We start from the raw sequence: 21,130 nt of genomic DNA on the forward strand, positions 1-21,130 counted from the left end.
GTTTCTGCAGGGGATGCAACATTCAGCAAAGGTTTGGTCCACGAGGAGAGGGCGTCCACCTGGGCTGAATTTGTGGCTAATATTCAAATGCTTCAAAAATAGACCTGTTTGGTTTTAAGCCAGGGTGAAAGATGAGGAACAGGCATGCTTGAGCTACGGGGACTGAGTTCACATGTCACGCATCTGAGCCACGGGATAAGAATATCATGTTCTGTGCCTCTTGCATCTTAAAGGACCTTGGCTCTGTTGCTTGCATAGAGGTGGTCCTTGACTTACTAGTCCCTTAATGACTGTGTGAAGCTATACAGCCTTCCCTAGGGTTACTTATGACCTGGATTTGAAGGTCTGAGGAATGCCCCACCTGGTCATGTGATTGAATTTTCGACACTCGACAACCAGCCTTCAGTTCACAGCCTCCTGTAGCCACATGACCACCATTTAACACGTATTTTTTGCAAGAAAATCATAGTTTCTGGGGGGAAAAAACCCGTTGCTCATTGCAGATGATGGGTTCACTTAATGATTGCTGCAAAAAAGGTAATAAAATCAGAAGGACTTCATGTTAACAGCCAGCATGACTTACAACCATAATTCTAGGTTCAATTATGGTCGTAACTTGAGAACTGCCTGTACCTTCCACCATCCAGTCAGAGCTGAAGAAGCTTCTTGGATGAAAAGCGAAACGTCTTCAAAGAAAAACAAGGAAAGTCCAGTTGCCTCTTGAAAAAGCACCTTTGATATTTAGTGGATATGTAAGTTTAAGTTACTCTCCATAACACAGGAGCTGCATTCACAACCAACTCTCCCGACCTAAGCTATCAAGTTCACCTTGTAATAAAACATTCACAAATTGAGTTGACCCTGAATAGTGACGGGGGGAGGAACGGGACAGGAATCAAGAAAACCACACAGTTTATATTTACTTACCATATCTCAAGGATAGCATAGTCAGCCATGCTGATCTACTCCCTAGGAAATATTGAATAAGAATAACCAAAGGCATTCCAATGTCATGCTAGAATTTCCACTGTGTCTGCCTTTTTCTTTCTGGTGTTTTTGCAGTGTAGTGGACCAAAGGTATATAGATGTGGTTCTGGGTTTGCTGAGGGCTGTTCAGCAAATATGCTTTGATGCGAGCCCAGCGATTTACTGTAGGTTCAGTGCTTTTCAATTTTAAGATAGGTGGACTTCAACTCCCGGAATTCTGGGAGTTAAAAGTCAATCTTTACCAGCTAGGAAATTCTGGGGATTGAAATCCACACATCTCAAAGTGGACAAATTTGAAAAGCACCGTTGCAATTGCTTGCATACGTTAATGGATTTGTGTTGCATTGAATTTAAGTGAAGCAATTTTGGGTTGCCCACACGGGAAAATAGGCAACCCTGATTTTTTTTTTTTTGTATCAGATCAAACAAGTGGGTCATGAAATTGCAGGATTTCAATACCTTTTTTCCCCCTTTTTCTTTTTCCTGAGATGATGTTTGGCTTGGATCACAGCACCAGATTTATTCCAACATTCCCGGGGACAGGTTAAGAAATAAGAAATATCAATGAATATGCAGGACACAATCTGCAGGGAAGCAAGCTTTATTAGACTAAGTTTCCAGTCCATCCCCTTCCACAGCTTTAGCCCCCTCCAGGCGTTAGAATGGCAACTCCCATCATCCTCAGCCACGACTATGGTACCTATATTCCTGGCATGGCCCCTTTAAATCTGGGCATGGGTGGGCGGAGCCTAGCTCAACTCTTCCGCCACTCCCAGCAAGGCGGAGGCCCCGACGAGGCCACGCCCAGCGTTGCCCCGTCGGTGACGTCATCATTTGACGGCTCCAGCCCCTTTCTTTTTCACTTTTCATTGGCCGCCAAGAAACAGGCCTTCCGGAGGCGGCCAATCGTCTTTGCCCGACCTTTCAAGGAGGGAGGCGGGAGGCTCTTCCCACCCCTATTCGCCCCCCCCTCCCCGCTAATCCTTCCAGTATTTCTCCCTCCCGCCTCGCCCGAGGAGCGGACTCGGAGGGCATCGCGAGGCACGGCCGGGCAAGAGGCGGGGGTGTGTGTGTGTAGCATGCGCCCCTGGAGCCGTTGCCGGGCGACCCCGCGGCAGCTCTTCCGCCTCCTCGCGCGCGGCTCCCCTCCTTCCGGCCGGCCGCGGCCTAGCGCCGTCGCCATGGCAACCGAGGCCTCCCCGGGCCTAGACGAAGCGCTCCGCCAGGCCGTCCCGCCGCTGCCTCCTTACGAGACTCGCGAGAAGGCGGCGGCGCCGGCCGGGGCGGCGCTGGAGCAGCGGAGCGCCGAGTTCATGCGCTTCTACCGGGCTCTGGACGGCGACGGCGGGTCGCGGCGGGCCGAGCTGCTGAGGCGCCTGGCGGGCGACTTCGGCGTGGACCACGGGCGGGTGGCGGAGGGCAGCGCTCGGGTGCTGCGGTTGCAGGAGGGCGAGCCCGGCGCGCTGCTGCAGGCCGAGGACCGGCTCCGCCACGCGCTGACCCCGCGCTACCGGGGCCTCTTCCAGCACCTGGCGCGGCAGGAGGGCGGCCTGCGCTTCCTGGTGGAGCTGCGCCGGGACCTGCTGGAGGCGCTGGCCGCCAGGGACGCCCCGGGCCCGCACGTCCGGGTGAGAGCAGGCGGGGATTGCGCGGGGCGGGTTGGGCTGGCAGGGCTTCAGCAGGAGGGGCTCCGGCCCTCGGTGCCAGGTTGATGTCCAACAGGAGGAGCCGGGAGTGGCAATTGGGGGGGTCAGGCAGAGGTTCAACAGGGGAGCTTCTGGCCATCGGTGTTAGGTTGATGTCCAACAGGAGGGGCTGAGAGTGGCAATTGGGGGTCAAGCCCAATTCAGGGTCTTTGGTGCTGGGCAGATGTTCAACAGGGGAGCTTCTGGTCATTGGTGCCATTCAACAGGAAGGGCTGGGAGTGGCAATGGGGGAGGGGGGAGGCAAAGATTCAACAGGTGTTTTTTGGTCATTGGTCCCAGGCTAAGGTTCAACAGGAAGGGCTGAGACTGGAAATGGGGTTAGGCAGATGTTCAACAGGGGAGCTTCTGGTCATCAATGTTAGGTTTATATTCAACAGGGGCTGAGAGTGGCAATTGGGAGGGTCAAGCAAAGGTTCGGCAGGAGGGGTCCTGGTCTTCAGTGCCAGGTTGACATTCAACAGGTGGGACTGTGCTGGCCTTGGGGCCAGGCAGAGGTTCAACTGGAGGGCTTCTGATCATCGGTGCATGGTTGACGTTTAACAGGAGGGACTGTTCAGTCAGGCAGAGGTTCTGCTGTGATGGTAATGATTCCATACAGATGTTTGGGAAGGAGGGAAGGTTGCCCTGGCAATGGTGTCAGGTAGGACCTCTACAGGTGGGGCTGTTGTGGCAGGAGTATGAAATCACCCGCCTTGAGCAAGTGGTTGGACTAGAAGACCTCCCAGGTCCCTTCTGGTCCCTTGGATTCACCCAGGTCCCTTGGATTCTAATGACGCTAGGCCGAAGTTCAATTGGGAAGGAGCTGCGGTAGTAAGGGTGCCAGACAGAGGTTCCACGGGGGCTGTGCTAAGCGATGGTGCCAGGCGTGCGTTCAACAGGCGGGATTGTTCCGACAGTAGGGCCAGGTAGAGGTTCAACAGAAAGGTGCTGCTCTAGGAATTATGCCAGGCAGATGTGCAACATCTGTTCTGGTAATTGGTGCCAGGTAGAAGCTAGGCGGATGTTCCACAGAAGACATTGTTCTGGCAGGTACAGGTTCAACAGGAAGGAACTGATCTTGTAATGAGGCTGCGCAGATGTGCAGTGGGGGGGGAGGCACAGATTTGGTCAAAATAATGAAATATATGCATATAATATATATGTGTGTATATGTGTATCATTCTCTCTCTCTATCTATATATATACTGTATATATAGATCTATCTATCTTATAGATAGATAGATATAGATATATTGACATAAAACTCTTGTGGTATTTGGTAATGGGAGGGATGGCATTTTCTAAAGATTTCTTTTTCCCAGCGGGCAAATGTTTCAGAACTGTAAATATTTTCTATTTATTCCTGGTTTGTTTTGGAATAAAGTTCATTGGGGAACAGAACAGACAGTTCAGCTTGTAACTGGAGAAAAAATATGTGTGGCAGTGTGCAGTGTTTGATACCCTTGAAAAAGTCAGGCAGAACTAGAGCAAAGTTTATCCATTCATGCCAAATTTCTATGTGGCAGAACAGCACATGTTGTTGATGTGGGAGACAAGGCATTGCAGTGCTAAGAATAACATTTGGCCTTGGCAAGAAACGTTGTGCTTCAGCCAGGAAAGGTGCCTAATCTGGAAAAATATGCAAGCTGTGTCCTTAACAAGTGCTTTGTTTTTTTTTTTTTCTTCAATAGGGTTTGTGGTCAAAGTTATTCAGTTATGCAATTGAGAGGCTGGGTGACTCCATAAGACTCTGGGTGGCTTACAAGGTTAACAGGAGAAAAATTCTAATAATGCAAGAATAGATCATGCACATCCAGAAGATATGCACTTGGCATTTAGTTGAACAAAATTATTTTTGTTCTGTATAGTATGTAGATTAGTTGGCACTTATTATTTGACAGTAGTAGTTTTAATCTAACTCAGAAGATGATCAGATCTCTATTTTTTATTTTGTGGTTTGTGGTTTGTTTCTTGTGTTATCCTTTGTGACTGTGTTCTAGAGGTGAACTCTGGTTTATTTTTATGGTTAGAGAAATTTCTTGCAAGAACCTGATAGTATAATATTTCAGTTTAGTTGAGTATTTGTGTTTCATTGACATCTACCAACTTTTCAGTAGTTTTTTAACTTTAATTCAGCTTTTTTCTTTTTTTCTTTTAAAAACTGCCTTTTCCCAGCACTTTGTAGCAACCCAATGATGGTCCCAGAAGCAGACTGCATTAAGCATGCTTTTCTGTCTCTTGCATAATCCCGTGGCATCTTTTTTCAAAAGGCAAATTTTGTATAAGCTCCTTAGCACCGTGTTATCAGCGAAGGCAGCTTCCTCTATCTCTCAAACCTCCATCTAATTTTTTTTTTCATTTGGTGTAATCTAAATAAGATCGTGCAGTTTGCCTCGAGATAAGGCAAGTTACAGGATATTCCAGAAAAAGAGCAATTAATTATTATTTGCTGAAATTGTTTTGAGGTGCCTTTACTGAGCCCCATCTCAAGTTACCAATGTAGTAGGGTATGAGTGCACTGTTGGCAGGTCACCACACAGGATCACTGCAGAATTGTAACCTTTGCTCCCCATTCCAGGTTCTTGAGTGAACCTGACAGCTGTTTTGGCAATGCCTTGATGTAGGATGAGCCCAGGAGCTAAGCAGGTTCACACACACCCCTCTTATCTCAGACAATTGTGTTTAATGCATTTTGGCTGGGAATGCAGAGAATTCCCAATGTCGTATTAAAAAAGGTTTTGCTTTTACACACAGTTTGTCTTTTCTTAATTTGAACGAAGCCTGGGTCAGAACGGAGCCTGGGCTTCCTCTGTTGACTTCGCTTGTCGGAAGCTGACTTGAAAAGTTCCAAATGGCGATCCTGTGTCCCTCGGACCTCGCAGCTGTTGCACATCCCTGCCTCTTGCCACGTGTCCAAATTTTGATCGTCTGACCGCGGGAATGCTGCGGTGGTCGTGAGCACAAAGGCCATGCGCAAGTCACTTTTTCCAGGGCCGTTCAAGCAGCTGCCAAACGCAGGGTTGTAAGTTAAGGACTCCAGGTAGTCCTTTAATTAACAACAGTTCATTTAGTGACCATTCAAAGTTACAACGGCCCCGAAAAAAGAGGCTTTAGGACCATTTTTCACACTTTTGCAGCATCCCCATGGTTACGGGTTTGAAATTTAGACCCTTGGCAGCTGGTTCATATTCATGACGGGGTCAAGTCGTGAGTCCCTTTTGCGACCTTCGGACAAGCAAAATCAACGGGCAAAGCCAGGTTCACTTAACAACCGCGGGACTAATTTTAACAAGTGCAAAGATTCCCTTAGTGACTGTGACAAGGTTAACTCGTAAAATGGGTGGAAACCTCCCTTAACGAATGCTTCGAACATACATTTGGAGCTCGATTATGGTCGTAATTCGAGGACTTTACCTGCATTCGTATGTCGCAGTCATAAACAAGATTGGGAATTCGAACTGTTGAGAAACGACCCCAACCGTACATGATTTGCAGCTCAGCTCCTTGCAAGAGGAAGAGGTTAAGGCCATCGAAGCTTAAGTTAGTTTGTGTTTAGCAAGCACATCCCTCCGATACTCAGGTGTCAGCAAGGAAGGTTAGCATTTTAAGGTTAAATAGCCAGTGGGATCAGGAGCAGCGGTGCAGGAAAATGACTTCGCTCCTTGGCGACTAGTTGCTAAGAAACAGTAAATAGTCTTTCCTTGCCGAATTTGTGGTGGATGATAGATACCCGTGACCCAGGTGCAGGTGCTTCTGCTTAGGTAGAGTTCAGCGATGGAACATCTACTAAAAAAAAAAAAACATTTTTTAAAAGAGGACAGAAAGTGCATCTGGGCAGCAGGGAGGACAAATCTATTTTTATGTGTCAAGGAGACCTTACTTTTCTTCCTAGGCACGATGTCCCCTTAAGCCCTTTTTTAAAGCTCATGGCCTATAAAGCTCTTAAGTGTCTGTGTGGGTAAAGCAGTCGTAAATGTGGACGGCACAAGAATACGCTGGTCTCCGTCTCCCCCTCCCCCCAGATGAACCGAGTAGGGCTTTGTGAGTCAGGCAAGATTTTGGAAATTCTAGGGGACACTTCAATGAGATAGAATTCACCAAGAGAACTTTTTTTATCACTAGCATAGTTCTGTGAGGCACAATAAAATCTTTGAAAATAGTGCTTTCAAGTTAAGATTCAGAAATGCTACGTTTGTGAACTCCTTGTTGAGGAATAGGAATGGGGAGAGATGGGCTCAGGGGGTCAAAAAAACCCTGAGCTTGTCAGGTGGAAAGGTGCAGTTTGAGACCTGAGCTGCACAACGGGGTGAGCTCCCGTTACCTGCGTCAGCTCCTGCCCATCTAGCAGCTCAAAAGCATGCAAATGCGAGTAGATTAATAGGTACCACTTTGGCGGGAAGGTAACAGGGTCTATGTGTCTTTGCCATATAGCCATGCTAGCCACAGAAAATGTCTTCAGACAACCCTGGCTCCATCAGCTAAGAAACTTGAGATGAGCACCACACTCTCGAGCATGGGTGTCAAACTCACGTTATCACATTGCCGTCATGTGATGTTTCGTTATGTTTTTTTTTCCCTTTGCGGAGCTGGGGTGGCCGTGGCCTGCACGGAACACATCCGGTCCGTTTGACACCCCTGCTCTAGAGTCAGACACAACAGGGAAAGCTTTATCTTTATGAATAGAGTAGAGTAGAGTAGAGTAGAGTAGAGTAGAGTAGAATAGAATAGAATAGAACTCAATTCTTTATTGGCCAAGTGTGATTGGACATACAAGGAATTTGTCTTGGTGCAAATGCTCTCAGTGTCCATAAGAGAAAAGATACATTCGTCAAGAGTCAAGAATCATCAGGCACAACACTTAATGATAGACATAGGGTACAATAAGCAATCAAATACTAGGAAACAGTCAATAAAAATCGTTAGGATACAAGCAAGTTACAGACATACAGTCACAAGTGGGAGGGGATGGGTGATGAGAAGATTATAGTAATAGTAGTGCAGACTTAGTAAATAGTTGGACAGTGTTGAGGGAATTATTTGTTTAGCAGAGTGATGGCATTTTTGTTGTTCTGATGTGTAGTGCTCTATAGCATTGTTTTGAAGATAGGAATGAAACAATTTATGTCCGGGATTTGAAGGGTCTGTAAATATTTTCACAGCCCTCTTACATGGGGCTGTGGAAGGATACAGGTCCTCCATGGAAGACAGGTTAGTAGCCATTGTTTTTTCTGCAGTCCTAATTCCTCTCTGGAGTCTGTGTCTGTCTTGTTAGGTTGCAGAACCGAACCAGACAGTTATAGAGGTGCAGATGACAGACTCAATAATTCCTCTGAAGAATTATTGAGGAATATATACCTTAAAAACCTATGTATTATACTGTATTCCATGGCTGCCAAAGTAAACATATAATTGCTTATGTTCCTGCCTTTTTCTGAATGAAGGTAGTATAGTAGGGAGAAGAATGAACATCTTTGCATTTTTAATATCAGAAGGAATGACCTTTCACTATAAAATATTGACTTTCGTAAAGAAAGATGTAAGGAACTCCTCCTCCCCCTTGTCAAGAGAGGTGAAAATCTACAAGAATTGCAAATTTTCTGAGAAACCATAGCTGAACCCCCTTTAAACCATCTCTTCTAACCCAGAAGGTTGCACACCTCTAGTTTATGGTATGCCATAAAACAGTTTGGAGCCAGTGTACAAATCCTAATACTGTAGTGGAGCAAAATAAAGTATGTTTTATGATATAAAACCTTTCATTTTGAATTTTTGGAGATAATTCTTCAGGCGAAGAAAGCTCTCCCGTATATTTTGTTTAATACTTCTATTTATTTTAATAAAAGTATTGACACAGATATTTCCGCTTCGCTCCGGTTGCTCTGAGATCACAGTTTGTGAAATACATTTTTGTTGTTGTTGTTTCCAGTAAACCTCTTAAAAGGGGCGGTTGACTTGAGTTACTTTGCTTCTATGGAACATTTGTCAATCTAATGTGAAATTGCTGTTTTCTAAAACAACAGCAGCAAGTCATTTTATGTTTGCTTGTTTAAACTGAGATGAATGGAAGATGAATGCAAAAACTGTTTATTTCATTCTGCTTCCAACCAATTTGCAAACACTTAGTTCAGCCTCTCATGGTTTCAGAAATTAATAACTATAACGTCTCTACTAACAAGGCAGTCGTGGAATAAAGAAGTGTAACTTGTAAAATCTTAGCAACAGGCTTTTAATTATTCTTTGTTCATCAGTTGGCTTAGGCTCTTTAGATTAGATCTTATATCATCTGTGCATATACACCAGTTATTTTTAAAAAGATTACACATAAATTATTTCTAAACTAATGCGTATGACGTTAGAGAACCAAACTGGCATTCTTTTAAAACTTAGCAGCTACTCTAGAAAATGCTTTGGAGGTCTTTCATATTCTGGAAATCTGGTGCGATTATGAAATAAAATGTTTGTGTAGATGAGATTGTCTTGTCTGCAAGTCTTCCCCAACAGCTTTTAGATGTTGAGTGAGGAGATCTGTGTTGTTGCTGAAGCCTTAATAACTTCTCTTCTCTGCTTGTAGGAAATGAATGGAGTACTAAAGAACATGTTGTCAGAATGGTTTTCCACTGGATTCTTAACCTTGGAACGAGTTACGTGGCAGTCTCCCTGCGAGATTCTTCAGAAGATTAGCGAGTAAGTGCCAAAGATGGATGAGCCGTGTGGCACTTCCCCAAGTTAAAGCAATCTGGTGCCACCCTGTTGTGGCCCACCGGCGGCTGACGGAGCTGGCAGCATAGTCAGACAGGAGTGAGGAGGTTGGGGAGGAACCTGGGCCAGTCTTGGAGGCAGGGGAGGGCTCGGATGAGGGCTCTGCATCGGAGACAGGGATGGGGCCAGGGCAGGCTGGCAGTCATCAGCTGCTTTCAGACTCAGATAGCAGTGAGGCGGGGAGTTTCTGGAACCGGTTCCCAGCCTGCGCATGCGCTACCAGAAGACAAGAACAATTGAAAAAGCAGGGTCGACTCAGGAGTAAGGCCACACCTCGGAGATGATTGGCCCCTCCCATAGGACATAAAAGAGGAGCGAAGGGGACGTGAGCTTTTGCAGGAAGCAATTAGTTCATCCGGTCGATCCAAGCTTTGAAAAGTTCTGTTGGACTGTCAAGTTTGGCCTTGCCCTGCATCTGGCCATTCGTTCTCTGGCCGCGTTGTGATAAGGTGGGTGCTTATAAACATTCCCCTGAAAGACTGTTTGTGAAGCCTTGCAGGCTGGGAATGAATGTAATTCACAGCTTTGGAAAAAAAAGAGGTTTTGCTGGCACTAAGATTGTGTTTTATGCTTTCTAAGGAAGCCTAGGTCAGAACACATCCGATATACATACCTCATCAATGTTACGTTGCTCTGTTGATTGTCCAGGGATAACCTTAAGTTTAAAAGAGCAGCAAAACCTGCAACCTTCCATCCTCTTTATGTTTGTATTTATTTTTTAGTAGCGAAGCTGTGCATCCTGTTCGAAATTGGGTGGATATGAAGCGCCGTGTTGGGTCCTACAGGAGGTGTTACTATTTTGCCCACTGTGCAATACCTGGAGAACCTCTGATCGTTTTGCACGTTGCGCTTACCGATGAAATATCCAGCAATATCCAGGTACCATTGTTTGGCTTTTACTTGGGACCAATCATAGCCTCCAATTTTAATCGCAAGCTAATATTAAGAGGAAGGACATTTTTTAAAAAAGCACCTCTGCTTAGAAAACAGCTTTATATGTGTCTATGTAGATGAGCTCTATAAAAGTCCTTCCAGTTGCCCTTAAAATGCTTAGCGGCTTACAGTAGATGTCTGCCAGTTATTCCTGAACTAAAATAAAAAATAAAAATGTTTAGCTTACAGGAAGCCGATCAGCTACCCAAGGATGCTGATTGAGCTGCTCCTTCAGTTGAGCTTCATGGCTATTTGCAAGGCCAAGCTGCACCTCTGACCTGTTTTTGTTTCCTAATGTCCTTATTTCAGTTAGCAGCTGTAATGCTTTCTCAATCTCTGAAATTATGGCATGTTTCAAAAGAGTCTTGGGATGCAACTCACGAGAGAGAGCAAATACTCGGTTGGCAATCGGAGCCGAGCTGAGTGTGAAACGTCTTCCCTCTCTCTGCTGTGAGCGTTGGACTGTGGAACGTGAATCAGCTGGAATTCAAACCCAGATTGCGGTCACTCATTATCTTAATCTTTCTCCAGGCCATAGTAAAAGAGCCTCCCTCACAAGAAGCAGAAGATTTGGGCAGAATTACCACGGCAATTTTCTACTCCATCAGTTTGACTCAGCAGGGCCTGCAGGGCGTGGAGCTCGGCACGTATCTCATCAAGCGTGTTGTCAAAGAGTTGCAGGTAGGTGCAAAAAGGGATGTTGCCCTTGGAATTAAACTTCCTTCCCTTCCTTCCTTCCTTCCTTCCTTCCTTCCTTCCTTCCTTCCTTCCTTCCTTCCTTCCTTCCTTCCTTCCTTCCTTCCTTCCTTCCTTCCTTCTTCTTCCTTCCTCCCTCCCTCCCTCCCTCCCTCCCCTTCCCCTCCCTTCCCTCCCTCTTTCTTTCTTTCTTTCTTTCTTTCTTTCTTTCTTTCTTTCTTTCTTTCTTTCTTTCTTTCTTTCTTTCTTTCTTTCTTTCTTCCTTCCTTCCTTCCTTCCTTCCTTCCTTCCTTCCTTCCTTCCTTCCTCCCTCCTCTCCCTCCCTCCTTTCTTTCTTTCTTTCTTTCTTTCTTTCTTTCTTTCTTTCTTTCTTTCTTTCTTTCTTTCTTTCTTTCTTTCTTTCTTTCTTTCTTCCTTCCTTCCTTCCTTCCTTCCTTCCTTCCTTCCTTCCTTCCTTCCTTCCTTCCTTCCTTCCTTCCTCCCTCCCTCCCTCCCTCCCTCCCTCCTCCCTCCCTCCTTCCTTCCTTCCTTCCTTCCTTCCTTCCTTCCTTCCTTCCTTCCTTCCTTCCTTCCTTCCTTCCTTCCTTCTTTCCAACGGGTTATAAAATGCCCAGGTCTGCCTTAAACCAAGTAAGACAATTGAGTCCTTTAGCTCAGTGGGCTGTTAGAACTTAGGTGTCAATCTTCCCGGTCTATGAAATAACAGAATGACAGAGTTGGAAGGGACCTTGGTGGTCTTCTAATCTATATTCATTAATATTATCTCATTCCTTAAATCAAAAGGAATTGGGTAACATTAAACACTTATACAAAACGTAGCCAGCTTTGGGGGTAGGGTTGGGAACACCATCTCATAGCATAGGAAGTTACTGTCCTTAACCTACGAAAATTGCACATGAAAATCTTTTGGGGTGATTTTTGAACCATCTATTAGGGCTCGAAGTAAACCTCTCCCAAATAGTTGTGGAAGATTGGGTTGTTTACTTAACATGGGTCCAAAGGGAGAGCACGTTTTGTTAAACTTTAGTTTTGAGGTAGCCGTTTTAGAAATTTGCTTTATTAAAAGTGCAGCTGCCTCATTTAAATACCAAACTAAATTACTTGGTACTGCTCCATTTGCTGGGGTTCATCCCCTTAGATATTAATGTATTGTAATACATTTCTCACGGTTGAATCTCAAATATCCTTTGGGGAATAAACAATGTGGGAAAAATAAGATATATCATTATTTGCTTTGTTTTCTCTCATCTATTTGATTAATTCCAAATCACTTAATTTCAAGCTTCTGTAACTTTTAATTTCCCCAGAAAAAGAACATATTATATTATTGCTGTCACGGATACATCAGGATGCAACGAGACAGGCTCTGGGCTTTTGAACTGCAGCGATTCAGATCTTAACTTTTTTAGATTTGACCTTTGGAAACCGAATGAGGAAAACTTAAAATGGGAATCGGAATGTTTGTGAATACTGTGTCCTTAACGGGACACTAATACCAGTCAGATTGCTGAAAGCATAGATTTGGCCATGGCAACAACATCTCTTTTAATCTAGTTTTTATTTCTGTCTGGGTCTCAGATGAGCAACACTCTACAGGCAGTCCTTGACTTACAACAGTTCATTTAGTGACCATTCAAAGTTACAAAGGCCATAAGCCTGAGGACTACCTGGATTGTAAACGCTCCTTTTAAGAACAGCAGAAGTGAGCAGTAAAAAATCTGATTCATTCTAGGGCAGCTGATGAGCTTATTGCTAATCAAGACATGTTTTGTCTACCTTTGTAAAGATGCTAGTATATTTTGCCTCTGTATTTCATGAATAAAACAATTCCCCCCCTCCTTTGCCAGCCACATTGTACATAACTGATAAGCTAAGTTCACATTTTTGACATCATTTGTTAAACAAGCTATAATGGATTGGTTCCCACACAAAACCAAGCTGTAATGAGTGCATTCACACACCTTAGAAGCTAAAAACAAACACACCGCATAATAGCTTAGAGATAATATGTGGCCAATGTGTTGGTTTTATGCAGTCCTAATTTATTTTTCCAGCAGCTTATGAACTTCATATTTTGTGAAGAATAGGGATTTCAGCATAATGTACACCTTTGGGCCTCCAGGCCGGTCTATTGGTGTCTGGATTTTTTTTAATGTAAAATGTCCTGTTTTTAGATGGCAGAAAATGCAATTTAGACGTCATTTTCTTAAAGCTTTCTCCTTGTTGGAAAAAAAAATTGAGAAAAGACTCCAGCAGAACAAGGAAATGCATTTATTTTGCTTTTATATCATCACTGTAGTTAACACTGGAGGCGAAATAGCCTTGGGTTCCTCAAATACAAGACACATGTTAGGAATGTGTTTCTCAAATTTTAAGAAATATAAAGGCAAAATAAAGACAACATCTGTTTCTTGGAAAGGTAGCTGAGTGTTACAGTTGTTCAGCTGCTCAGTTGTTAAATTTAAAGTGCTAGAAATGGGAGGGGGAGGTTTTTATCTCCTGAAAAAATCTGTGTCTCTACAGATTTCCCAGGGCCGAAGAAAAATTAAAAATCCTTGAAAGTACATGCAGTATCCGTGAGAAAATGGTTAATCAAAGCTTTAGAGATGCTTTGTAGGTAGTTTTACTGCTTTGCAAATTGCGAGTATAGTATTTGGGCAGATGGCATTTTATTAGGCAGAAATGAAGAAATCCTAAGATGAAATGCTTTCCTTCTGCAACAGGTTCTGAAATGAAACGCACATAAACAATAACCTGCTGATGAAAATAGCCTCATCTCAAACCTGCTTGTACTTGCTGCTTTAAATGTTTGGCATTGTTGTGATTTTCATCCTCGTTCAGCCATATCCAAAATCTGTATTTTTGTTTTCTTTCAAACACCTTGAAAACCCGCAGGTTGAATTTCCTCAGATCCACACCTTCTCCACCTTGTCTCCCATCCCGGGGTTCACCAAGTGGCTGGTTGGGCTGCTGTGCTCCCAATCCAACGAACTGGGCAGGGGAAACCCTTTCACTGGTCCCGAGATGCAAGAAATTTCAGAGATCGCGGGATCGCCCCCGGCTGAGAAACTGAAGCGGCTTTTCACGAACAATGGGTGGGTGAAATCAGAAAAGCTGGCCGGGGTCTTACAGCAGCCCCTCATGAGGCTTTGCGCCTGGTATCTCTATGGAGAGAAGCACCGGGGCTATGCACTCAACCCAGTGGCCAACTTCCACCTCCAGAATGGCGCGGTGCTATGGCGCCTGAACTGGATGGCCGACGCCAGTCCCCGTGGCTTGACGGCCTCCTGTGGCATGATGGTCAACTACCGCTACTTCTTGGAGGACACGATGGCCAACAGCGCCACCTACCTGGGAACGAAGCAAATCAAAGCCTCAGAGCAGCTTCTCTCCTTAGTGTCCCAGTTTCAGCAGAGCAGCAAACTTTGAGCGAGCAAAGACCGTTCTGGCTAAACGGGAATCTTGACTTGGCTGGGCCCAGGGAGAGGTGGGCTGCTGATGAACCGGTACGTTCTCTTCTGGATCTCATCAGGATCTGCGGTCCTGGGTTCTCACTGCCTTACGCTGCCAGAAGAAGAAAACCGCACCGTTCCTCGTGCTTTGTTGACCTCACCTTAGATAAGTGGTGGGAATTTGCTGGTGGTTTCTGTGAAGAGCATGTTGTCCCTTGTTCTCAGTAGACCAATAGTCTCGTTTAACCTGCATCTTTGACAGCACTATTCAACCCCTGGATGCTCTTGGACATTAAAGGGATCAATATCAGTGTTACTAAAAAAGGGGACAAGCAAGGAAGAACATTTTTCGCCCAGCTGGGAAAACAAAACAGCATATTTTTAACATTTCTTCAAGAACTGTTGTTGTTTTTTTTCCTTTTTCTGCTGTGCTGAATTCCTGGATTAGGTTGTCTAAATGGTGTAGGGTCTCCTGTTTGAACAGGGGGTTGGACTAGATTACTTCCAAGGTTCCTTTCAACTTTGTTATTCTATTATATTCCATCTCAAGGGCTTTGGGGACAACAGTTGCATGGAAATGAAGCCTTTGCTGCTACCAAACGGTTTACAAACAATAGCAATTCAGCCATAACTGGCTTGTTGCAGAAATTTTGGAAGCATAATATTTAAAAATATATTAAATTAAGGAAGCAAGAAACATAGGCCGTTAAAACCTAAGGTTTACCATGTCCCAGAACCCTTGTCTGTGGTACAATTATTTGACAGGTTTGTGCCTTACCATTTTTAGGAAAAGCATCCAATTCTCTTCGATGGATGATCACTGCTATGGATTACAGATAACCAAGTGGTTTGCCTTGATTAGGCTCAACGTGAGGAGAATTTGCTATCTCTCCCCTTAATGTGGGTGCATCAGCGTTTTAACTTAGGAAACTGAGGGTGTTCCTGAGTTATTTGCTTAAGTTTTGCGGGGTTTCCTCGAGTTCTTTTCAGGAATAATGGCAAATTGGATTTATAGAGTTGAACCAGGGGACATTGTAACATTCATCAGCGAACAAAGGAACATGCTGGAGAATGGCAATATCCTAATTAAAATTGCATGTTCCTACCTGTCGGGGACCGAAAGCATAGTTGAGCAGAAGCATTAAAAGGGAATTAGTAAATGAGCTTTGATGCTCAACTTGGGGTGGGATCTTGAAAAAGCTGCCAAAAGGAAAGCCCAGCATCTGGTAGTTTGTCAGTGCGGGAAAAACCACAACCAAAAAGGGGAACCAAGTATGAAGTTCCAGAACGGGGTTGGGACAATTTGCAGCTTCGTCTCCCTTATTCCTAAATAGATAATCTGAAACTGAATAAGTGAAGGAACAGAATGTGCAAAATTTATATTTAATGGTTGATATTAATGATAATTTATAATATTTATCTGGGTTGCAGCCCTGTCTTCTGGTTCATAGATAAGATAGTATGAAAACGAACAACCAAAGGACTAGGATGTGCCAAGTTTATATTTCACAGTTGGTATTAATGATAATTTATAACGTTTAGTTGGGTCGACATCTCAGCTGGTTATTAAAGTGGCATAATAACGTCCAAAGTGCCTTTCTCCCCCTCCTCTCAGAGATTAGAAGAAACGCCTGGTTAAAAACAGAATAAACTGTGTCACAATAAAACTCTCGAGTTTTTCTTTTGATTTTCTCCATTACCTGCCGCACGCCAACATCAAAATAATCTCCCTGCAGATAATAGACATAATTTTCCACTCTCCTCGGGAACTTAGGTCTAAATTTATGTACTCTTGTTGTTGGCTAAAAATGCCTGGTCTCAGAAATGAATTTTGTTGTGCAACAGAGTAAGTGGTCCCACTGAGCCTTTTCATTTGGCTTCCTTCAAATCACACCACGCGCATCTTTAGTACATTTGCTTAATAACCTCTTACATACCGTATGTCTTTATAATGTGGCGGCGGCTGAACTGAATTCCTTCCTCTTTCTCCTCATTTCTGCTAGAGAACGTAAAATGGACCCAAAGTATCTGGTGATGTGAATGTTTGATCTGAGGCTGGTTTTGTAGCAGCCTGGAAGAGATTTGTAAGTGCAATCTCTTTCCTTGCGCAAAGAATGGCCCTTACTGCCTTGACAAAGGCTTAGCCTGAAACTTCTTAAGGCTCAACTGCCTGCCGAGTGATTAAGCTACAAATAAAGGGATGCAGAACTCCAAAAAGCAATACCTGTAATCAGAAAGGTTTTGAGCCATCTAGTTAAAGAGTTTCAAAAATTATTATAGCCTTTAAAAATGAAGTCAGTAAACCCGAATTTACGCTCCTTGGAAGCCCAGTAAAATCTTGATCAAAAGAATTGTCCAGATTTCTTGACCTTTTTGCATTGTCCAATTCCAGAAACTATTTGTGCGTCCGGGCAGAATTTAGCACCCATCATTTTTAATGCTAAAACAGCCACTTTGCTCTTGGTTTAATTTCAGTGCGCTGCAGGCTCTCAATCACTAAAAGACGACTCTAGAAATGCTTCAATGAACCTTAATGGTGGCTTGAATGTGGGAAGAGGGCATTAAAGAACGAACCCTGGGCTCTTCTCACCTTCCAATTAGCCACCAAAAAGACATTTTGAAAAGGTGTTAAAAAATAATAACGGTCAGCCGTCTGAATGAAAGTATCTCAATATGCATTTAATTAGGCATTGTGAACCAAGATGATGAAAGGAAACATTAGTTTTCAATTTTTTTGGTTCAATTCTGTCTCCCTTCCTCGCTGGAAGGAAGAAACTGGAAATTGTATGGGTGTTTACATACATATTAGTTCTACCATGTGAATTGAATGGGACATGCTTTCAAGAGCAGGTGAGTGTTTTACAGATAGAGGTTTAAGGGTGCAATTAAGTAAGGAGTCCAGCCCCATTAAATTCAGGTCAAGAGGTTCTCCTGGATAAATCCTGAAGGTTGGTTTGTTTCCAAATATCCAGAGAGCTGTACTGTTCAATTGGGGATGGAAAAAATGCCTTTCTTTGCACATAGCTCCATGTGGGTATTTGTGTGTGTGTGTGTGGGGAGGCTCCACAGTCCTTTGGAAATCCCCCTCACATACTTCTTACAAACCTGGTAAGGGATTATTTTTGCTGGGGTCAAAAATGGGTAGTGGGATTGCATTTAGTTTATTGTCCTTGCACCTGGTACAACGAAATCAAACACCATCTTCAGTGCACATCATGACCATGAAAATAAACACAAACACACACCCTTCACGCTCCACACATTGAATGGAAAACCCCTGACGTGTGTCATGTGGGGTCCTTGGTGCTCTCCGAGTTTGGTTTTCTTGCATCCGTTTCCTTACTACACTAGGTAGCATCACCAGTGCTTGAAAGGAACAGGGTTTGTGGAACGGAGAAAGGAGAAGGGAAGAAGGAAGAGGTCTGTGGAGTCTGTGATGCTCTTTGAGCTTGGCTATTGTAGACATTTCCTTACCACACTAGGTAACAGGAGCAGGAGACTGGACTAGAAGACCTCCAAGATCCCTTCCAGATTCTATTCTACTCTACTCTAGTTTCTATTCTAGTTTCTATTCTATTCTACTCTCTGTTCTATTTTCGATTCTACTCTATTCTACCTTATTGTACTCTACTCTATTTTCTATTCTATTCTATTTTCTATTTTATTCAATTCTATTCTGTTCTGTTAAGCCATGAGAAGATTCTTTTCATGATGGCTGCAAATTTGCTGCTAATCATTCTAGAAATAATGATAGAGATATTGCGGAGTGGGATGAGAAGAAAATTCAAACATTTCTTAGCTCCAATGAAGATTCAAAAGAAGATAACTCTTAAAAATTCTTAAATTCCTTTTCTTGCACTTCACTGGAGCCAAAAACTTTCTCCGGTTTTCTCAAAGAAAAGAAAAAAACCCACCGTATGCACAGCTGATGTTTATCTCCCCATTTCATTCAAGAAATAAATACCTTTTATGCAAATTTTGGAATCAAAAGTGCATTCCATTCATAGCTTTTCAGGGGTGACAGTGAATTACGTGTCTCAGAGTCGGCCACGCCCAGGTCATGCCGACATGTTAACTCCCAATAAATCCTTCGTAGTTTTGGAAGTTTGGCTCAAGACTCTTTGATTTACTTGGGGGTAACTGCTGGAATCCTGACAGCTAGCCGACCCTGAGACACGTAATTTACCTTATTCAGTTTTTAAGTTGGTATTTTACCGTGTCTGCACCTAATTTAGCACTTTGGGGATGAGAGAAACAGAGAAACAGAGGTTCCTGGGAAAGGTTAATTCCTTCCTAAGCTTTTTCCCAATAAACCGAAAAGAAAAAAAAAAACCTTGCAATTTGCTGTTTTGTTCCATTAATAAAATTAACTGTAGCAGGAAAGTCAACAGCAGCAACAACGACAGCCAAAAATCCCTTAAGCTGGGGGAATTTTCCTCTTATAGCTGATTTTGCTTCCATAATTTTTGGGCCAATCAGCATATGTTTGAAGCTTGTATCTCCCTTTTTAAAAATATTTTTTTCTCCCCTACTTGGTTGGGCTTTAATTTGTACCTTACGAGAGAGAGAGAAAAGTATTTTCTGACACCTGTTCGTGTTTTCTGTTCTCAGGGGGAGGTGGGGATATAATTCCTCTTAATCTACTTAAAGGATTTAAATGGAATATTAATATTATCCCATCTAGCTCTTGATGTTGTGCCATCTTAAAGAGTTTGTAAAACAGAAGGTGCCATAATGTAGCTGCCTTCCGCATCCTTTAAACTGTCAAAGTTTGGGAGGTGTGAAAGGCAATCAACAAATTTAATTAATTGATTCCTTCTCCTCCTTTGTTTTGTTTTTTGACCAGGCTTCATTTTTCCACCAAATGTGGCTTTAGGCTGTGAAATGACAATTTCGGGTCTCAGCCAGTCTTTGGATGTTGCCCCTGAACCAAGGTCCTTCTCCATAAAATTGTCCATGAACCAAGGACCTTCTCCATTAAACTGCCCTGAACCAAATATCTTCTCCATAAATTGTCTCTGAACCAAGTATCTTTTCCATAAAACTGGTCCTGAATCCAGGACCTTCTTCATACAACTGACCCTGAACCAAGGATCTTCATAAAACTGTCCATAAAACAACAACCTTTTACATGAAACTCCCTTAACCAAAGACCTCCATAAAACTGCCCCTGAACCAAGTATCTTCTCCGTAAAACTGTTCCTGAGTGTCTTTAGGCTGAGAAATGACAGTTTCTGGTCTCAGCCACTTTTTGGGATGTTGCCCCTGAACCAAGGGCCTTCTCCATAAAATCATGTCTGAACCAAGGATCTTCTCCATACAAATTTGTCCCTGGACCAAAGACCTTCTCCATACTGTCTGTCCCTGCACCAAGGACCTTCTCCATCCAAATTATCCCTTAACCAAGAACCTTATCCATGCAAATTGTTCCTGAACTAAGGGCCTTCTCCATAAAACTGTCCCTCAAACAAAGATCTCCATAAAACTGTCCCTAAACCAAGAACGTTCTCCATAAAATTGTTTCTGAACCAAGGACCTTCTCAATCCAAACTCCTTGAATGGTTATGAATGGAACTCCAAATAAAAGTGTTATTAATGCTGAAGTTGTGGAGTAAGAGTTGTAGAGTTGGGAAGATGTTCATGAGTTGCTAGCTGCATCATTCTGGCCTCTGCTAATTCACCCTCTTATGACTGGAGTTCAACATGGCTCCACCATCCCCCCAAAAGACCATCCTTGGTGGTCCTTCCATTTGCCAGAGCCTGGTTCACATCTGGGTGAGGTTCAAAACAATACTTTCCACTTGAATCACATGCTGGCGTAAAGGGCCTTTGCCTCCTGGAATAAGCCCCAATGGTGCAGCGTCATTGACAAATTTTGAACATGAGTGCTTCTTGTTCTTGTCGAGAGCCATTCTTTTGAGTTCAGCATTTTGCTGATCCTTTCTAATTGGATTACAGGGGATTAGTTGCTCATAATTTTGGAGGGCAAAAGGGAGGAGGAGGGTAAATAGCTGGCACATCGTTCCCTTCTGCTGGAGCTCAGACATCTGTTTGTAGACAGATCTCCACAGATGGCTTCAGAAACATGCATTTGCCACTGACCTTTGAAAGTTGGTTTAATCTGAGAACTTGAGCCCATCGGTCTTATTTATTTATTTGCTTTGCTCTCTCAATCGTTTATCTTTTTTTTAATTTGAGGACTCTGGTATTTCCGACAAAATGGATGAGGGGACGACATAGAAAGTTAACGCAGTCTTAGGCTGCGTTAACAGAGGGATAGAATCAAGATCACACGAAGTGTCAGTGCCATTTTATAAATCTTTACTAAGGCCACACCTGGAATAGAGCATCCAGTTTTGGTCGCCATGATGTTAAAAAAAAAAGATGTTGGGATTTTGGAAAAAGGGCAGAGAAGAAAAACAAAGATGATTAAAGGCCTGGAGACTAAACCATATGAAGAACTGTTGCAGGAATTGGGGGTGGCTAGTCTAGAGAAAAGAAGAATTAGGGGTGACATGATAGCAATATTCCAGTATTTGAGGGGCTGCCACAAAGAAGAGGGAAGTCAACTTATTTTCAAAACCACCTGAGGGCAGGACAAGAAGCAATGGATGGAAA

At 43.5% G+C, this 21,130-nt stretch overlaps 1 protein-coding gene across 1 annotated transcript; it reads left to right on the forward strand.

Moving 5' to 3' along the window:
• Positions 1-1,906: 1,906 nt before the first annotated feature.
• On the forward strand, positions 1,907-16,179 carry MLYCD (malonyl-CoA decarboxylase). The gene is made up of 5 exons (XM_026684025.2): positions 1,907-2,615; positions 9,244-9,356; positions 10,154-10,310; positions 10,896-11,045; positions 13,956-16,179. Exons 1-5 carry the CDS (start codon positions 2,067-2,069, stop codon positions 14,487-14,489), a joined length of 1,503 nt encoding a protein of 500 aa, XP_026539810.1. The 5' UTR covers positions 1,907-2,066; the 3' UTR covers positions 14,490-16,179.
• Positions 16,180-21,130: the final 4,951 nt, after the last annotated feature.

Source organism: Notechis scutatus, chromosome 9, assembly GCF_049901735.1.
Source record: "Notechis scutatus isolate UNSWTSFEM ecotype Mainland chromosome 9, rNotScu1.2, whole genome shotgun sequence".
NCBI classification, from domain to species: Eukaryota; Metazoa; Chordata; class Lepidosauria; order Squamata; family Elapidae; genus Notechis; species Notechis scutatus.

Bases quoted from the DNA above. Each gene is read 5' to 3' on its own strand.
- MLYCD (XM_026684025.2), top strand. From the start codon at position 2,067: ATGCGCCCCTGGAGCCGTTGCCGGGCGACCCCGCGGCAGCTCTTCCGC. The intron at 9,357-10,153 runs GTAAGTGCCAAA...TTTATTTTTTAG, and splicing joins ATTCTTCAGAAGATTAGCGA to TAGCGAAGCTGTGCATCCTG. The intron at 10,311-10,895 runs GTACCATTGTTT...ATCTTTCTCCAG, and splicing joins AAATATCCAGCAATATCCAG to GCCATAGTAAAAGAGCCTCC.